General features: G+C 42.3%; 1 protein-coding gene across 1 annotated transcript in view; it reads left to right on the forward strand.

Moving 5' to 3' along the window:
• The window catches only part of TNIK (TRAF2 and NCK interacting kinase), a 381,266-nt gene that overhangs the window by 313,588 nt on the left and 47,663 nt on the right, over positions 1–20,015 (forward strand). Inside the window, exons 15-18 of the mRNA XM_021702658.2 lie at positions 883–1,071; positions 10,125–10,289; positions 12,420–12,659; positions 15,377–15,483. Coding sequence (XP_021558333.1) covers positions 883–1,071; positions 10,125–10,289; positions 12,420–12,659; positions 15,377–15,483 — 701 coding nt within the window. The remainder of the gene's footprint in view (positions 1–882; positions 1,072–10,124; positions 10,290–12,419; positions 12,660–15,376; positions 15,484–20,015) is intronic.

Genomic DNA, 20,015 nt, shown 5'->3' on the forward strand with positions numbered 1-20,015 from the left:
CCTCCAAGCCTCGTGGACCTCAAAAGTCTCGTGGAAACCCAATACATTTCCTGACCTAGTTGGCCATCTTAATACGTTGGAGACCCTTGTCATGCATTCTTCTCTTTGTGAAACTTTAGCCTGAATCCAGGCTTATTACAAGTTCAGGCTGTTTTCGAGACCCACTGTGTTTACTGCAGAGTAATTTTTAAGGTCATTTGCAACATGCTGGAATACAATCACAGCAAAATGCACCTCTTCTGTAAGAACCCACTCAGCTCTGCAGTCATATTTCATTTGTAGACTATTAGCTTTACCCTTACGATGGGAACATTTTCTGTTCCCTGCTTGCTCACGTGGCTTCTTCTTGAAGTACTTTTTTATTATTACCGCCCTGCTCTCCAAATGAGCTGCTTGATACATTTTTTTAACTGAACTTCTATGATATTTTTTAGCCTGTGCATACGCTTGCTAATGGTCTTTGTTGGTCCAAGTTTTGTGAAACAGAAGATGATTTGAGCAATATCTGTAGCTACTTTAGTTTTGTACTTAATTGGACATGTCTGAGTGGTTTAATTACTAAACCGGGAAGTGGATGGCTCCTTGCAGGGGTTGTGCGCTGACCATCCAGATGTCCTCATTACTGCTACTTTCTTGGTCCCCAGTCAGGGACAAGTCACCTTGCAAGGGGTGGTGTTCTATAGGGATTGCCATTAAAGCAGTAGTGTTTTTGGGAAACGCTAAGCCCCGGCCCCGTGGCACGCCCTGACATCCTTCTGTGGTTCTATTGGCTTTTCTTGTTATCATCTCTTTCGGCTCCATTGCATGCTTCTCCGATGATGGCCAGTGGTTTCCATATGGTGATTTGGTCTTTTCTTTGCTTCTCTTTTCTGGTCCGGGTAGGAATATAAGCGCAAACAACTGGAAGAACAGAGACAAGCAGAAAGATTACAGAGACAGCTAAAGCAAGAGAGAGACTACTTGGTGTCTCTCCAGCATCAGCGGCAGGAGCAGAGGCCTGTGGAGAAGAAGCCACTGTACCATTACAAAGAAGGGATGAGTCCTAGCGAGAAACCAGCATGGGCCAAGGAGGTAAGTGCACTAACGAGTGTAGCCATGTCCTGTTGGCCAGGCTGGTGGCTCTAGTGAGTTCACCCAAGAGAAGCAGAGAATTAAACTAGTGCTACACAATTGGAAAACAATTCATCGTAAGAAGTGCATGCTTTGCTTTTGGAAGAGCCATAATTGTTATTTGCCTAGAGAATTGACAAGGCACCTTAATCCATTAGTGGTTTTTGTTTTTCAGGGATTTTTTTTTTTTAATCTTCATGGATATAGGGGATTTTTGTAAGCAATAGCAGGAAGTAGAAAAATCATTTTTCCCATAGGTGTCCAAGTGGGTTTGTGGCATGAGGATTTTTAGTGACTTTTCCCTGAAAGAATGTGATTTAATAAAGACTCAGGGAATTTTAAGTTGAATCCTTTCCTGTCTGTACCTGGACCCTGAAAGTGATCATTAGCACTGTCACTGACACCCCGTTGTCATGGTACGAATGGACGCACGGTTGGTCCCAGACCTGTGGTTGTGGTGACCACTTCCGGGATCAGAGGTCATTTGTGTTTCTTTTGCAATTCAATTACTAGAGTGAGGATGGGTTTTCAAGAACTTGGCTTTGTGGTGAGCTGTTTTAAAAGTCTAATTAAAAACTATTTGGATGGTAGGAAAAAAAGGTGATAAGCAAATGGGCAAAGCAAGGAAATAAGATCAGCCAAGATTAACCATCCTCCCAAGAGTCACTGTGTCAGCTCATGTGCGTAACAGCCTGGTTTTCTGTTCTGTCATTGTTTGTGGCACCCAGTGATTTCCTTTATTTTCTTGTGAGCAGAGCTACTCATTTAAGAGGATGTTGGTGTTATTTTGTATTTTGTTCTTGTATCTTCAGGTATTTATAGCTAGAGCTCATTTCAAGTATCTAGACTACAGTCTTACCAGAACTAGATTTCTTACATAAGGTCCTATTTTTACAAAAATGTTTTTGTCTTTTTATATTTTTTTATTCTCTTTTATGTACGTATAGAAAATGCTTGAAATGATGTTGCCCTAATGTTAACGATGATTGCTTAAGGGCAGTAGAAACTGCGGGGTATTTTCTTTAAACTTTTTTGTATTCTTATATATTGTTTAAATCTTTTCTAATGATCATGTGCTATTTTTACAAAAATCAAACTTTTTTTCTCTTAAAACTTAAAAAACTGAATCTGTAGATAAAATTGTTTGATTTCACATAAAGAATGTTTTTGATCACTTTCCTTTAGAGTCTATAAAGATGACTTGTATTTACCTATGTCTGTAATAGCTGCCTTTTTCTCTTAGATCAATAACTCAGTTTTGTGGTCCTACTCCCAGGTACAACACCGACCCTTTAATAACCCACCTGTTCTTCCAACTAAGCAGAATCACTCTGCTGTTAGACAGCAGCTGACATGCGTCCTGGCTGGCAGAGACGTGCCACCTTCCTCCACTGCTAACCCATTTTCTAGCCCTGCCAAGTTGAAACCCTCAGCTAAGCCACACTCACAGCTCCTGATCATGGCAGGTGTTCAGAAGGCTGAAAAACTAGGGTCCGCTAAGCTAATGCCAGGAGCACCTGCAGAAATTAATGATTCCAGATCAAGACTCCTGCTGGAGCATCACTCACGGAAGAAAGGTGGACCCGCTTGTCCTATTAGAGTTGGTCTTGAAGAACAACTGAAGGCTCAGGAAGCCTCAAGGACCACAGTGAGATCCCCAAGGCGATCTAGCTCCCAAGGATGTAGTCCAACTCAAGAGTTAGGATCTAAGGTCATTTGTGTGTCCTCTCCCAACATCTTCAAAGTGACAAGCCCCAAGCTGTCCATCACTGCAAGTAAGGAGGGCCTTAGAGACTCCTGTGGACCTCGGGGCAGGAGGGGCATGAATGCATGCATCCCTCCAAGTACCTCAACGCCTCTAAGAAGTGCTGCATCGCTAAATGACCTCTTCTTGATGCATGACCACATGGCCCTCCGTGTTCCCAGCCCCAAGCATGAGTTTAGGAGAGGGACACCTACAGAGCTCATTGGAGAAGACCGTGATTCTTTGCAGAGCATCCCAGAATTCCTTCTTTCCCCTGTGCAGCTCCCTCATGCACAAATGTACCAGAAAAGGGGGCAAAGCCTGGAGCAGTCCCCACGTCCTCCCTTCCACCTCTACCCAGCACATTCTGATGTGAACTTAATCGCTTTGACTCCACTGTTACCTAGTTACTCTTTGTCCTCCTCACTGAGTTTCCTGGCCTATCCTCTCTGTTCAGAACTAGTTCACGGTTCCCGAGCTCTCAGAAGCCATGGCATTCCTGGGGGCCAGTCTTTGCAGATGTCAGCGAGGTGGTTTTCTAGACCTTCTAATTCCCCTGTGCTTCCTGGCCAAGCTCCTAGCAGTGAAAGAAACACAGCAGCTGGGTGTGCAAACAACCCAGCTGAGTCAGCAAGCACTCCCGATGTGAGGTTCCCTGGCCATCATACAGCTGGGCCACCTCCGGTGGGTGACATCTTCCAAGGTCCCTGGCTTCCTAGCAGCTGGTGCTCTTCTCTGGGCTTCATGCAGTTCTAGACATATGTGGGAACATTCTTTTGGGATTCGTATTCAGTCCTATCCTCCTGGGCGTGGTTAACGTAATCCGGCTTCCAACTAACCAATCTATTCATGAAGCAGTTGCCCAGTCTTAGAGTGGGTGTTCATATTTTAGAAGAGAGATGAAACATTTAGATCACAGAATGAGTGACAGTGCTAAATTTGGGATTGGAGTGACTCGTGTACAAATAAGAACAAATAATTGTCTGCTTTGGTTTGATTCATCATTTTCTTAACACCCACTTCTTAAAATGGGAACAAAACCGGGTGTGAGGGTCCTTCTCTTCTTGACCTTTTAATGCTTCTCGTAGCAATGTATGCACTTCTCGAGCACAATTTAAAGGTTTCTTTCCCTATAGCAGTGAGGTAGATGGAGCTGAAAGTAGCTAGACGGCAAAATACATTTCAAAACTTTAGATACAGACAGAATTTCGAGCCCAGCCATATCTTAATTATCAGCCAAGAAAAAGAACCTGAGTCAAACTCTCTTTAGGAGTTAGATAAAAGGTACCCTTTCTTTTTCAAATGCATCCTCTACGAGGGTATGAAATGGAAATTATCCTTGCCAGGGAGGATTGGGCAGCTGTGCCCATACCATGGGCTTCTGTGATGCAGGGTCCAAACCTTTTTTGCCCCCTATGCCCTTGAGACACCCCCCAGCCGTCTCCTCCCCCAGCAGCCTCTGTGACTTGTGCCATATTTGTCTTCTAACTCAGCTCTCTACCTCCTCCCCAGGATGGTTTGTCCCTCTTTGGTTACTTTTTCATCCCCTTATTTCTCTTCGTTTTTTCAAATCCACAGTTTTTCACTAGCTGGTGTAAGGTTACAGTGCCTCACCCTCGGTGATTTTGTTGCTTCATTTTGTAAAACGTAGTCATCATCGCATTTCACGTTAGCTTTCTCATTAATTTGTTGGATGTAATAAGAAGGAATGAAAATACTCTGTCATTTGCAAATCTTGTCGAGCTCTTCCCTCTCTTTGTAGACAGAGTATTCTATCTGTCCTGATTGTCACATTGACTGGGATTTTCAGATTTCAGTCAGAGAGAAGCATTCATGTCTCTATTAAAAGGAGGAGTGGGGGCATTTTCACCCCTTGCAAATTCCCAGCCATTTCTGGATTAGGATGGAAGTCATATTTGTTTCTGTAAAAACGTAAGTATGATATTCTGTTAAACATGAGCAAAATTTGAAGATCTTATTTTTCTCATTACTACTTTTTGCAAGATGGAGATTCCTTTTCTTATAATACCTTTTGCTTCTAATGGGGCAGATTCCTTTTCCTTTAAATGGCATGTGATTGGGTCTGGTAGTAATTGCGTGTGGCCCCCCCATATTTTTTTTAATTTTCATCAACACATAGCAGTGACAGAATGCTCTCTCTACATGAATACTGTATGAGATTGTATTTTAATTTTTTTCAACACTCCATCATGTTCTTACTCTGTGATGCATTCCAGTCATCTGGTCATGGTTTTATTTGGCAAACAATGGGCCAAGATGTCTCTTTATATCTCATCAGCCCACTGGACTCTGAAATCCCTGTATGTAAGAACTCCTCCAATTGGTTTCCCCTACTCTACACTGATGTGTGTTTTTTCCCCTTTTTATATGAGTCATTTTATATATGAGGTCCCAGATTACCACTTAGAGAGTGTACAGCTCTGCCCCCTTCTTTCCTCAGTTTCTGCTTCACTCTCTTACAATCTGGCATAAGAGAGTCCTGGAAAGTAGTAAGGAGTTTGAGTTCAAGTTCTTCTGCCTCCTGGCTGGGTGACCTGGGACGAGTCTCGGAGCTTTCCTGAGGCTCAGCTTCCCCACCTGCACTCCCTGCCTTTCGGGAGTGCCCCTGGGCCATCGTGTCTGTGCATATACCTTTGAAACAAGAGGCTCTGTGCAGATACACATGAAATCTAGTCTTCAACACAGTCAAATATTTTGTTTCCAAGGCTACTGTCACCTACAGGGAATAAGTGTTTTGCCTCTGTTGTTTCTGGTTTAGATTTCACAAGGGCAGTCCACATGCAGCCCCATCTCCCTGACCCATGTCTCTCCTTGATACACGCACCCTTCTTCATGTCCCATCTCAGCTTGTGAAAGGTTTGCCTTATTATTTTTAAGTTACATGCTCCATCCCCATGAAGACCTATACTATTCTCTGGAGTCATTGGTTAAGAGTGGATATTGGACAAGTAGTCCAGGCTCTTGTCTTCAGATGAGGCTCCATTTTAAGCATTTCACATGAATGAGAGTCTCCCCTGCTCTCAGAGGTGCCTCAGGAGAGGGGATATCCTCAATCTTGCTCGGTCACCATCTGCTCCTGTGGCCTTGCCAAAGAACAATATGACTCAACTCTTTATGTCACCAGTGGATGCAGGGTCCTAAAGTGTCTAATGAGCACTTAAAGGTTATTGGTTGAGTTCTTTCTCTTTCTTCAGTATTGCCAGTAAAAACAAAAGCATCAGTTGTTCGGTTGGAAAAAAAAGGAATTCCCATATGATTGTGTTTAATTCACCATATATAAATAAGCTTTTAAGTAAGGCCTTCTAGGCCTTCATAGACCCCATGGATGCTGCATCATATAAAATATAAAAATGCACCCATATGATATCATAAATACATTTTTGCTGTCGACATCTAAAAAATTACTGCTATAATTTTGTTTTGAAATTTTTCTCTCAGCAGCTATCATTCATTATTGCTAAGTGAGACATTGTACACTATGAATTGCTGTCAATGTACAAAGTAATTTAACAATTGACATTGATATGGTTCCTTTTATACATGTTTAAACACATTTTTATTTATTTTGAGAAATTTTTTTAAATCCTGTAATCAACAAATTTATTTTCAGGTCTTCTGTGTTTATATAGCCTTTATGCATCTCAGAGGCCTTAGACATCACTTCTATAGATCCCCATGGACAACACAGCCAGGCCTGGAGCAGAATTTTATTTCTGAGACCACAATTATGTTTCTTTTTTCTCCCTGTAATGTGGCAACACATAGGAAAGCATTTCTGCAGAGGTGATCTAAACCTCTCCAAATTTTAGTTTTGATGTTAAATGATCCTTTTAATAAGGAAAAAAAAATTACTTTTGTACTAAAATTGATCAGTCTGTCCTAATCTTATTCTCTATATTCACTGATAATCCCTTCAAGTATAAAATCCTTCATAACAGATATCTTTTGTTGTCATGGTCCGGCACCTTGACACTCTGTGTTTGTTGCTACTAGAACATTCTTTTTTGGTGGTACTTCTGACATTTGACATCTCTTTGGAACAGGGGGTTGGAGCAGAGGCTCAGCTCATAGATTTATTTTTAGTATCACACAAGACAGATGGAAACATATCTTCATTGTACCCCCGTGTTTAATCACATATATCCTTATTGTGGGTGAAAAAAAAAAACACTTTCTTTTTTTTTGTCTCACTCACTTATCCATCTCCTTTTCAGTTAGTAGGAATAAGATGTAGGTGAATCAGAAGACAGGCCTTTACCCAGTATCAAAATAATCAGAAGGGGCCTGAGCTAGATACACCACCCAGCTTCTCCTTTGTCTGTCTATAGTAGGATGTTTGATTTGCTATCTTTGCTGCAGTCCTCATGCTGTTCCTTTGGTGCAAAAGCAGTGGGCAGCATTCTCTTCCTAAAAACTTTAGGACAAGCTTCTCTTGAGACAAAGTATGTAGCCAGATGGCTCATTATTACACCTTTCTCATAGATTTTCAGACTACTTTAGACAAGCTCCAACCCAGGAAATCTCACCAAATTGAATCATCCTGAAATAATTTGCAAAGCGTAACAATAGATTATTTATACCACATATTTTAGAATGGTACAGCCAGACACATACGAGTGGTAGGATTTAGTATGTAAACCAGCTGATAGAAGGCAAAGGAAACTTTATACTAGAGGTGCATTAGTAATAGTTATTCACAACTAATTGAACTCATTAACTGCCTATGAAAGTCAGCCCTTCAGTTTTCTGCCCTGTTCCCATTTCCCATGACAGCTCTTGAGCCTGTGACGCCTGTGGCAAGAATACCTCCTTCATTGGAAGCTTGCTGCTGGCTCTTACCAAAAGAATTCTTTATCTCAAAGATGGTTTCTTTGCTCAAGATGGAGTCGTTTTTGACCCCACCCCCTCAAGGCAGACTTTTTCTAGTGCTGTCCTTAATGTGCTGCCTCTAAGTGTGTGTTTAAAACTGTATTTTATAGTGTATTTTATAGCTTTAAAAAATAATAATGGCAAGTAGTCTCCACTCTGAATATCTTTGGCTCCTGACTGTTGGATAACAGGTGGCTACGGTTTGGATAGCCAGGTATTTATGTGAATAATTTATCTGAAAATTTATCTGAAAATGTGTCTGAATCTCTTGGGTTCCTTAGCTCAGACAGCAAGGGGCTTGGACTGTGGGAGTTTGGATGGTGAGGGAGGTGCTCGTACATGTGATCTTGCTATTAATGATCTTCAGTGGAAATAAGAAAATGGCTAATATTTGACCAATTCCAGTGGTCTGGAAATAGTCACTTTCTTTTCAAGGAGTAAAGTATTTAGAAAAGCAATACATTGCATGGCTTTCTCTCAGTTGATTTGCCACTGTCTTGGTGGGACTTTCTCTTCTTTCTGGTCTCAGCTCAAAACTGGCTTTATTCTTTTCTTTTGCTCAGTGCAACAGCCAAATAATGCCTGCTGATGTAATACTTTGCCCACACGCATTCACAAAGTATACATGTTTTGGTTTATAGATCTGGCTTTTGGTAGCTAACCTTGTTTGGTGTGTGTTAAGCTTCTGGGACCTGAAGTCTCAAAAGCAAAGTCAACTGGGATGCCAATTGTATGTACCCTGCACAGCCATGGTGGGAGAGGAAATATTGAGTTACCCCTGAGTAGAAGTGGGGGGACGGTCTTCTATTCTGCAGCATACCTTATTATGTTAGAATGTTTGTAGTTAGTATGAGGGCTTAAAAACAGACTTACTCTGTATATGAGACTGAGTCTGCCTCTAATCTTTCTTTTTTTTAAAAAAGGATTTTATTTATTTGAAAGAGAGAGAGCACAAGCCAAGGGGAGAGGCAGAGGGAGAAGCAGACTCCCTGCCAAGCAGGGAGCCCTATGTGGGGTTCGATCCCAGGACCCTGGGATCATGACCTGAGCCGAAGGCAGACGCTTAACCAACTGAGCCACCCAGGCACCCCTGAGTCTGCCTCTAGAAAGACTCAAAATGAAATAGGAAGGATGGGAAAGAATAGCTCTTTCGAATTTTTATTTCAAATCAGGCAGTGAAATGAATAAAGAGTTCCATACAGATATGTCTTGAGTTGCATGTGGCTTCTGGGACAGGCACTTGGAACCCTCATCAGTGAATCAGCAAAGGGAGTTCAGGCTCACACTGAAGAGTCATCAGGGTGGGTGGGCTGCCTGGCAGGTTTGGAAAACACAGCTGCCAAATTGACCCAAAAGAAATAAAGGACAGGATGGGATGGATCTGAAAGAAAAGTCCTAGACCTCTTGAAGTTGTCAAAGATCTTAAATCATGCCTTGCAGTGTACATCTTGTTCACTGAAATTTCCATTTGCAAGTAGCTTCTGTGACCGTCTGTCTGCTGCAGGCATGAACTGAGGGGAATCTTCCCCATAAAAAGGGCATTCCCTGGGACCGTGAGCCTTTCCTGTGGAACCCTTCTGATCAGTTACCTGCTTTGGGCTGAGAGAGACTCAGCAAGAAAGGGGATGACAAGGGCAATGAAGTGGCCCCAGAAGAGAGAGGGTTGGAGGTGGGGAGAGAAGAGGGGAAGGAGCAAGAAGAAATGCCACGCAGGGACAAAGAGGGAGAAGGTGGGGAGAGCGAGGCAGTGGAGTCCAGGCTGGAAATGGAAAGATGTATTTTAGGGAGCAGGGAGACAAGTGGAAAGAAAGGGTCCCAAAGAGGGGAAAAGAAACAGTATAGGATGTCTGAAGACAGGCCAGCTCATTAAGGAAGCGCCTGAAACAGCAGCTTGCCTATCAGTAGGGAGGAAACTCAGGGTGCGTGGTCTTCCCTCCCCTGGCCCCTGAGTCAGCTCCGAGCAGTTTTTTGCTTTCCTCCCGAGGGGTCTCGATGCCCACCCCATTCCCTCGTCTCCCTCACTGACTCAATGGCTTTGTGACCGATCGGCAAGATGATATCCAATCAGTGCAAGGTAAACTCTTAAGCAGGTCCCAAATTCCCAGCTAACTGAAATAGCACAAGAATCTGGGGATCAGAAGGGTGATGGGAAAAATGCGTTCTGCGTTTTTTGAGCTAGTGTTTACTCCGACAGAAAAGAGCTTTTTCAAGAGTTCTCGATGCACAGCAGGTATGGAGAGTCTGGGCCCCTTAAACTGAATTGATCAGAGGGACACAAAAATGGCTGTGCAGGTGACTACAGATAATCCTTAGGAGGCAGTAAATCAGCTTCTATCCATCTAGCCACTGAAGCACCTTTCTTTCTTTTTTTGGCCTGTAGGTAGAAGAGCGGTCAAGGCTTAACCGGCAGAGTTCGCCGGCCATGCCTCACAAGGTTGCCAACAGAATATCTGACCCCAACCTGCCCCCGAGGTCGGAGTCCTTCAGTATCAGTGGAGTTCAGCCTGCTCGGACACCCCCCATGCTCAGACCAGTTGATCCCCAGGTACATTCTCCCCTTTGTTCCATCGGCCGTTTCAACAGGCTGTACAGTTAAGCTCACTAAAAGAATAGGGGATTGTAACTTGGATTCATTCGTAGGGCCGATCCAACAATGACCCTTAATACAGAATCTGTAGTCATGGAGGACAGCCCACTGGATCTGAAGAGTGAGGGGAAGGGGTGAGAAAGAAAAAAAGCACTCTCCTTAACTGAGTTAAGGTCAAGCTCACTTCTCGATAAACTGGCCTCTCCGGAGACCCATGGGAATGTCTGCAAAATAGCAACAAGCATCCTTTTAGTTATAATTGTCAAGCTAATATTCATATAGATATCTATCATATATAAACTATTATATTATCTTTTGTTCATTGGGATTTGGGCATTTTTCTTTAACAAGAAAAATAAAATGACCTTGGATAAAATTGTGTCTCCTAAGCCAGTGGTTTCCAGAGGGTGGTCACTGGATCATTAGCATCAGAGTCACCCGGGAAGTTGGTAGAAATGCAGTTTCTCTGGTCCACCTCAGACCTCTGATCAGCACCTCTGGGGGTGTCTGGCAGTCTGCGGTTTAGCAAGGCCTCCAGGGACCACTGATGCACTCTAGGACTTGAGAGCCACTGCTGTAAGCTATTTAGAAAAGAAAAATGTTACTCCACTCCAGGACAAGTTTCTGGAGGTTTTAGAGGACTTCTGAAATTGTAAACACTGAATGTGAAATAAAGTATGGAATTTTATGAAAAGTAAAGGTAATGGTACAACTGGTTTCACCCAAATGTCTTTGAAAACTCTTTTAAAATAGGTTTGTGTGTTGTGCTATATTTTTAAAATATGCTTTATTTTAATATTATTATTATATTCATGGTAATTAACATTAATAAAAATGTGATTGGTTACAGTTCTTTCCTGGTTGAAGCATAACATTCACCTGAACTAGACCTTGAGGATTTTCTCTGAACTCTAATTAATAACATTTCAGATTTCAGACCAAAGAGGGTCTGAAGAAGCGAAGGCAGGGCTGCTCCAGGGATAAGACCTCAAGGGCAAAAGGAACAGGGCCAGGCTGGCGGAAGAGGGCTGTAGAAATGCTCCCCAGTGGTCTGGCATTGAGATTTCAGACCAAAGAGGGTGTGATAGGTCCCTTGCACAAAGCAGATATTAGATTAGCATTTATTGACTTAACAGTTTAATTTAGAAAGTACTCTAGATGTTTCCCCAGCCGAGATTTATTGACCACATTCCACAGGCCAGGCACAGTGTAGACTGGGAGATCCCATGCCAGACATGGCTTCCATCTCCAAGGAGTTTACCTTCGTGATGGAGGAGGAGATGGTAACAATAAAGCGTGAGCAGTGTTAATGGTCAAGAGCACTCTGAACTCTTGATTTGGTGATCTGTCTTAAAGAGCCACATTTCTACCCAAAGACAGCATGTCTTCCCTGCATGAACAATATCAACGCATGCCAAATTATGGGGCTTACACCTCTAAAAGAACCATCCTGGTGTGGAGAGATAGGTAAGATCATGGGTGGTAAGAGCCAGCTCACCAGAAAACAGAAGAGCGTAGAGTTAGGTGTATGGACCAGGAGGTGAGTGATGGTTCCAATCCGGGCTCCCGCACGTATTAGCCCTGCGATCCAGGTTGTTACCCTCTCTAGACCTTCCAATTTCACGTGAAAAAGGGTGAAAATGATTGTATCCCCCTCATGGTGGATGTAGTGAGTTCATAAGAAGTAAGATAACCAGAGCAATTCTTGTTTTACGAGCAATGGCACTCTCTAAAGTCAAAGTTAAGGGGTTTGAAGGAGGAAGCTGATAATATTAGAAGAAGAGTGCTTGTAAATATATTATACTGCTGACCAGTAAATGTCCCCTGCAAATTGCTATTATTATCATCACACCTATTTCACTGACTTCTTAGCAGTCCAGAGTGAATCAGTTAATTTTGGCCAGGCGCCTGGGTCAGCCCTACACATGGCTGTAAATGGGAAATTTGGAAGAGCTTCTGAGGGCATGTTGGAGACAGCTATGATGGGCTCCATGTCCTCTAGTTCTTATCTTCTGCTCTAAAATGGTATTTTCCCTCCCACTGTTTTTTCTTCTAATAATGTTGCTCTAATGTTGGTTTGATGTTTAGATTCCACATCTGGTAGCTGTAAAATCCCAGGGACCTGCCTTGACCGCCTCCCAGTCAGTGCACGAGCAGCCCACCAAGGGCCTCTCTGGGTTCCAGGAGGCTCTGAACGTGACCTCTCACCGCGTTGAGATGCCGCGCCAGAACTCGGATCCCACCTCTGAAAACCCTCCTCTCCCCACTCGCATCGAGAAGTTTGACCGAAGCTCTTGGTTACGACAGGAAGAAGACATTCCACCAAAGGTAATAGGCTGGCATGCTTTTATCATCATCGCTCTCATCATCATCATTGTTTATTATTATTATTATCTCTATTCCAGACCTTTTATAGTAATGAGGAACATGAGAATGCCAAAGCACCACCCCTTCTCATGTTTGTTTTTCTCCTCATTCCCAAGCTAAGACTTGGATTGTCATCGATCACTTCTGACCTTCATTTTCCCAACAAATGGAGGCTCAGGTAGATTGAATGACTTGGAAGCATTTATGCTGTATCCAGAATTAGAACTCTTAACCTCAAGCATTCCAAACCTTTTAAGAAACAGAATAATGGGGGTGCCTGGTTGGTTCACTTGGTAGAGCATGTGACTCTTTATCTCAGGGTCATGAGTTCAAGCCCCACATTGGGCATATAGGTTGCTTAAACAAACAAACAAAAAAAAACAAAAAAAAAAAGAGGGGGGCACCTGGGCGGCTCAGATGTTTAAGAGTCTGCCTTTGGTTCAGGTCTCAATCTCCAGGTCCTGGGATGGAGCCCCATGTTGGGCTCCCAGCTCAGTAGGGAGTCTGCTTCTCCCTCTCACTCTGCCTCTCCCCTGCTTGTGCTCTCTCTGTGTCTCTGTCTCTCAAATGAATAAATAAAATCTTTTAAAAAAAAGAGAGAGAGAAATGGAATAATGGATATTTTCATCACCAATTGAAACTACATCTAGACAAATTGAAAACTTGCAGATAAAAAGTAGAAAATTGATTTATTCCTACTTTTAATAACACAAAGTGAGACTGGATTGCAGGTGTTCAGAAGATAGTACTGCTCTTAAAATTGGCTCTGTTTAAGGAAAGCTCCTTCTAGCCCAGGTCATAATTTAACTCCTGAGCATAAAACTGTAGGGTGAAATGACTAGCCATCCACTGGACAGAGTAATCCTGGAGTTGGTTTCTTTTGGGTTTTTGTTTGTTTTTATTTGTTTGCTTTTTACCTATACCCATTTTTACTCATTCCAAAAGTTGTCGTGAAATGTGGCCATGCATCCTACTACAGACATCCTGGAAGTATTTCAAAATACTGGAGAAATTTTTGCATTAGATTCTTCCTGGCTCAAGATTCCCCTTTCTCTTGAACTTAGCATAGGAGGTTTGACAAATGGAATCTCCCACAATTTCCAGAGATCAATGCCATTGTTGACTCCAGGGAAAAAAGAATACTTTTTACCCAGTGATTTTCAAATATTTTTCCTCCTTTTCCACTCAAAAGGATATTATAGCAGGATTTCCATGACTTTGGAAATGAATATAGCTGATTACGACTTTTTTTGTTGGTGCTCTCCTTTTGCGGAAGCAAGGATGCCATCAGAAAAGGTTTGTTAGGGAGCAAAGTTCAATGTCAAAGACAGGACAGGCAGGGGAACAGCATGAGAGCTGGGAAAACTGAAAATGGACAGTATTGGTCCACTCTCTGAAAACATGCAGGCATACATTTCTAACTCCAGGAGAAAATTTGACATCCGTGCAAAGATTTTAGGTTTTAATAATTTGTTAAACTCTTCTCTACAACTATTTAAGTTTACAAAATGAAAAAGGAGAAAAGGAATATTTAATTTGAGCAGGTGGGAACCCTGATTGGGCCATTCTGCTTCTCTTCACTGGACTCATCTTTCTAGGTCTTTATCTTAAAATGTATTATAATAACCAGTAAAATTTATATGAATGTTAAATATCACTTAACATATTAAACAATAATATTACAGCAAAGCACATTTTTTAAATATCTAGTACAAAATACAAGCCCACTTTAAAAGAGCCCCAAGAAATGAATGAAAATTGAAACACCTGACAAATGTTTAACCCAACCAGTTTTCACGAGATATCCACATTTCCATTTCCTGGTCACTTTTATAAAGTAAATATCATTCTCTTCCCTCATGTTGGACCCCTTTAGTACACTTTCATTATTAAATTTCACTAAAAATGTTTAATAATTAAAAGTGAGGCATACTTGAGTTCCACCTTAGGCTCTTGTCAGATAAGCTAATAATGATATATTTTCCTACTGTGTGCCTGATGGTGTGCACATAGCCTTTTTGAAGACCCTGCCGGTATCTTCAGTATTAATATTGTTTTGTGTTACATTTGCAAATTGACCTTCCAAAGCACAGTGTTTGGGAGGGTTGTTTCTAATTAATGACTACAAGTTGATTAGGAAGTGGGAACACTTAGGGTCCATTGAAGTAGTTTCTCTGAGCTCCCAGGCATGTGGCTTATGTCCCAAGTTCTAGCCTGATACCCTCACTTCTCACCAGATTTCATCATTTCCTTATCTGTTTATCAGCTGGGGTGGAGCTCAGCTTATCTGGATGACTCTCATCTGATGCAATTTCTAATGATCAACTAAGTTAATGGTATCCCAAAGAAATTTCTGGTATCCCCCACTCTTACACAAGCAAAGGAGGGCAACTATTTTAGTCCGGTGAATCCAAATAATTAGCTTGGTCTGCTTTTTAATTTGTTTTTAAATTGAAGACCATTCTCCTTCATGATCGCTGAATGTGCCTCAGTGTTTTTTGTGTGATTTTGTTTCGGGAGTTAAAGATTTCTTTGAAAAATGAACACCATATCTTTCCCGTTTCTGATAGTTTCTGTGACTCCTAGTAAATTTTAGGAAAAGAAGAGCCTCTTTTCAGGAAGGAGCCTAGGGGAGCTATTTTATGGAAAATATTTCTGATTTCTGGTTTTTCTTTCAGGTGCCTCAAAGAACAACTTCTATATCCCCAGCATTAGCCAGAAAGAATTCTCCTGGAAATGGTAGTGCTCTGGGACCCAGACTAGGATCTCAACCCATCAGAGCAAGGTAAGGCGAGGAAGACCGTCAAGGTGAAGGAAGAAGCCCCCACCTGTCATTGTCATTATTGCTTTCCTAAAAAATGTATTTGTCCTTTTTTTTCACTTCAGAGGCATGTTGACTGGCCACTTGGACTTTAAGCTTTGGGGGGCCAGAACATATGCCTTTTATTTCTTCAGTAGCCTTTCAAGAGGTCAGGGTACAGTGGCAACTCATGAATGAATGAGTGAGGGGGGTTGAAGAAATGAGACAGCCCAGAAGCCAAGCAGGTATACCTCACTTGACAGTTTTTAAAATTGGGGGGTAAAATTGCAAATAGAAGTCTGATAGGAATGCCCCAAGCCTTTATTTCGGAGATCATTTTGTGAAGTTAACACAACAAGATGGCCTGGTTTGAGGTGATTTTCAGCCTCAAGTCAAGAAAGGTGCCCTGGGAGCCAATAAGACATTACAGAGTCAGAGGCGCCTGGGTGGGTTCAGTGGGTTGGGCGTCTGACTCTTGATCTCAAATCAAGTCTTGATCTCAGGGTCACAAGTTCAAGCCTCGTGTTGGGCTCCACGCTGGGTGTGCAGCCTACTTAAAAAAAAAAAAAGACATTACAAAGTCATTGCCAAAGAAATGCATTAGTGGCCAGCTGCAGAGCTTCCTAGCTTGGCAAATTACAAAAAGACTATTTCTTAGCAAGAAATCACCTCTCTGGCATTATGGAGGGTCACTGAGATACAATTACGCTTCCACTGCTGCTCTGTGCGCTCCTAGAATTTTCCATCAACAATGGATATTCCTACAGTTAGGAAACCACATCCACCTACCAGTTGGTGTAGAGGTCTCAAGAAGATCTGGAAAGTAAACAATATCTTTACTGTATACGAGCTGATTTTATGTGGTAACAGATGCTGTTTGCTGCTCTCATTCTTCGAGCTTCCCTCAGATTTTTCATGATGAATACACTGCTTTTTAGGATCAACTGAAATAGCAAATGGTCTCTGCTGAGACTATAAAAAGGCTGAGCTTGGGCAGGCTGTTATATTCTTCTTCACTGTGTTCATAAGAGAAGGACTCTCCCTTGCTAGTAAGAACGAGAGACTGGAAGCAACGTTAGGATGATTTGTACCTATCTTTAATATATGGAATGCTTTTGATTGTGACGCTCTAATTTTCCTCTTCACATGAAGAGCTTTAGGAAGAGGTCAGTCCATAAATAAGATGGAACTGTACTAAGCACATTAATCCCTTTAGGGCAAAGAAGTTAGCCAATACTGAGTGGGATTGCCAATTGCAGGAAGCTCTGAATGAGCCATTTTTTCCCAGCGACTTGTCAGCTTCACCCTGAGCTGGTGTTGCTAAGCAGCGCTGAGGAAGACCAGAGAGTTCTGTGACCAGGAGCCGAAGGAACAGCAGCCCTGGGATTGCCGGTGTGAACTTTGTCAGTCCCCCTCTTCGAGCAGCAATAAGCCCCCAATTATCAGCGCTTCTTAATCTTTTGGACCCTGCCCTCAAGGCTCTGTTCATTCCATCAGTCGCTTAGAATTTTAGCGGCTGTAAATCAAGCGTCATTTTGACCGGAAGTCTTTTTTCCTTCTATCAGCCAAAAAGAAAGAGCACTATCATTATATAATCAAATAAAAAGTAGCTCTTTGTTCCCGCTGAAGTGTTATTTTAATGACATTAGGCTCAAGATAGTTGGCTTTTGATGGTCAGTGCCTTGTCAAACATGAGTTTTTCCCTCAGAACCACTTAAGTTTGTACTTTGTCCAAAGAATACAGACTTTGTGAGACAGCTAACATTTTTCTGCTTACAGAGGAGGCACAGAGGGAGGGAGCCAAGAGGTAATAATTATTTACCTACAATGAAAGTCAGAGGGATTGTGGGAGGGGGGATGGAAAATCCGCATCTCTGCCATGTGCAGTAATCCTACCAAACACTCTGCTGCTTTTTTTTTTTTTTAAGATTTTATTTATTTATTTATTTGAGAGAGAAAGAGAGGAAGAGCTCAGAGGGAGAGGGAGAAGCAGACTCCCCACTGAGCAGGGAGCCCGATGTGGGACTCGATCCCGGGACTCCAGGGTCTTGACCTGAGCCGAAGGCAGACACTTAAACTGACTGAGCCACCCAGGCGCCCCCGAATACTCTGCTTCTTGTGATCACCTATCTCCGAGTGACCAACACTTCAAATGTGAATTAGATTTTGCAACTCTAGATTGGATTGCATTTGTTAAAGCTTCAGGATTTGGTTTATTTACTGTGATAGAGATAGCTTTAGGTCACCTTTGCTTCATAATAAAACACCCTAAAACTCAGTGGTCCGAAATAGTGACAATTTATTATTTCTTGCAGTTCTGTGGGCTGGCTAATAAGTTTTTCTGCTGGTCTCACTTGGGCTTACTTAGGCAGCTGCACTGAGCTGATGGGACAGCTCTACCTTCATGGGCACTTTACTGTTTACCGTTCTCAGGACAGTCTCCCCGCAGGGAAAGCCCCAGTGCACAAGCAACTTGTCAAGCCCTTGCTTGCACCATCTTTGCTGATGCCCCACTGGCAACCACAGTCACATGGCCAAGTCCTAAGTCAATGTGTAAAGGAAACAAACAGGGCCATAGACAATGGGAGATTTGATTGGCTGGGGGCATTACGATAAAGCAGACTCTCCTGTTTTATACTGGTCTTAATGAAGTTCTCATAGTTCTTTTTGTACCATCTTTCAGGCAGTTGTCCATCCATAAAGCCACAAAAAGCGATTGCTTTTAAATAATTAAATCCTTTACAATGTTTATAAGCCATATTTCTTATAGTTGGTCAATATTCCTTGAAATGATCCTCAAGGTAGAGTGAGAAATTGGCAAAGTAAAAATGGATCCCAAGAAAAATCACCCATGTAATAAAGGAAAAATCCAGGATGTTTTGTTGTTACTATTTTTCATTTGCTAAATTCAGCAAATGTATATTGAGGACCTGTTGTGTGAAGGGCCGCATAGGACCTTGAGAACCAGTGACTCAACCAAGACCACCTGAGTCTAGGGACCACGGGTCAGAGGATATACCATACCTGCTACTCTTTGGGGCTACAGGCATTATTAGGGGCAAAATTCTGTTACTTCCTTATTTTGCTTTGGGGTAAATATGTGAATTGACTTATCTAAAGAAAGCAAAAAAGGCAAAAGCTCTCTCTTCTTCTGTGGCAAACTCAGGGACCGCAAGTTTAAGGCAACAGTGTCTGAATATGGAAGGAACCTGGGTCCCCAAGTCCCCACTTGGAGAAAAACCACCAAGGAGAGCAGTTCTATCGGTGTATATTGTGATATGAGTGAGAAATAAACCACTTTTGTGCTAAGCCAGTAGGAAAAAGAAAGAATAGAAAGCAGAGCCTAATGGTTAAAAAGCTCAGTTTTTGCCCACCTGAATTCAAGTACTAATGAACTCCAGGTCCTAGGTGCCAGATGTTGTATATTCTCCAGTGACTACGGAATGTGTGATTATTTCTGAGAACGTAGGAAATGGTATGTTTAAATCAACAAACTACCTGGCACCCTGAATGGAAGATTCTGGAGGTGAGTTAAAATGGGAGTATGCAAGCACGTACCTGTAAGGCGAGGAAAAAAGCAGAGCTTTACTGTTTTCACAAGCCTTCCTTGTCCCAGAAAAGACTTCCAATTACGTCACTCTTCCCCTGTCTATAGCTGTGCTGGTAGTCGTTGGTCAAGAAAGTGTTACTGGGTGACCCCCATGCATCCCTGTCTTCTGCTTGGTTTGGGGCAATTTGTCATTTATTTATTTATTTAATAAACACTTCTGGAACATCTTTATTATAATGGGAGGCAATGTTCAATGTGCATCTCAAATGGTAACTAATGTAAGCCATATACTAACTCTGTGAGGTAGTGGCTGAATCACCTCTATTTTATAGAAGGGAGACTGAGACGAACACAAGTTAAGCAAGTGGCCCCTAAGGTGACAAGATTACTAAGTGATAGAGCCACCGTTTGAACCTAGTAGCCTTGCACCCAAGTCCACACTCTTCAGTACCATGCCGTGCTTACCTGTTCAGCAGTGAATGCAGCCGACATTGCTGCCTCGTGTTCTCCAAGGGAAAGGGGACTCTTGATTTGTTGACTGACAAGGCACCATGTTGCCTCCAACCATTCCCACCACGCAATTTGACGACTATGTTAGTAGCTCCTCTTAATCCTATGGTTATCGATTCTCATCTTGTGTTATTGACTACCTTTCAAAAGTTATCATCTCGTGGGACTTATTTATACCCCCCCAATTTTTCCTACTCAAGCTGGTACTCAGGTCACTATGTGCATTTGACAGTTCCCATCCCACGTGGCTGCAGTCTGTGTGATAATGCAGTCCCCATGACCCCCTGCACCTGTTCCGCCCTTCCTTCTCACGCATGTGCACATTGGTGTGCGGTTCTTACCTGCTCTCTGGGCTCCCAGCTGCCTTGTGTTGTCAAGGTGATCATTTGAGTCTAAATCAAGATTTGATTTGTTTTTTAAAATATTGCTTTTAAAAAATTCCAGGTACTTTAATATT

The sequence above is a fragment of the Neomonachus schauinslandi genome, chromosome 1 (assembly GCF_002201575.2).
Source record: "Neomonachus schauinslandi chromosome 1, ASM220157v2, whole genome shotgun sequence".
Lineage (NCBI taxonomy): Eukaryota > Metazoa > Chordata > Mammalia > Carnivora > Phocidae > Neomonachus > Neomonachus schauinslandi.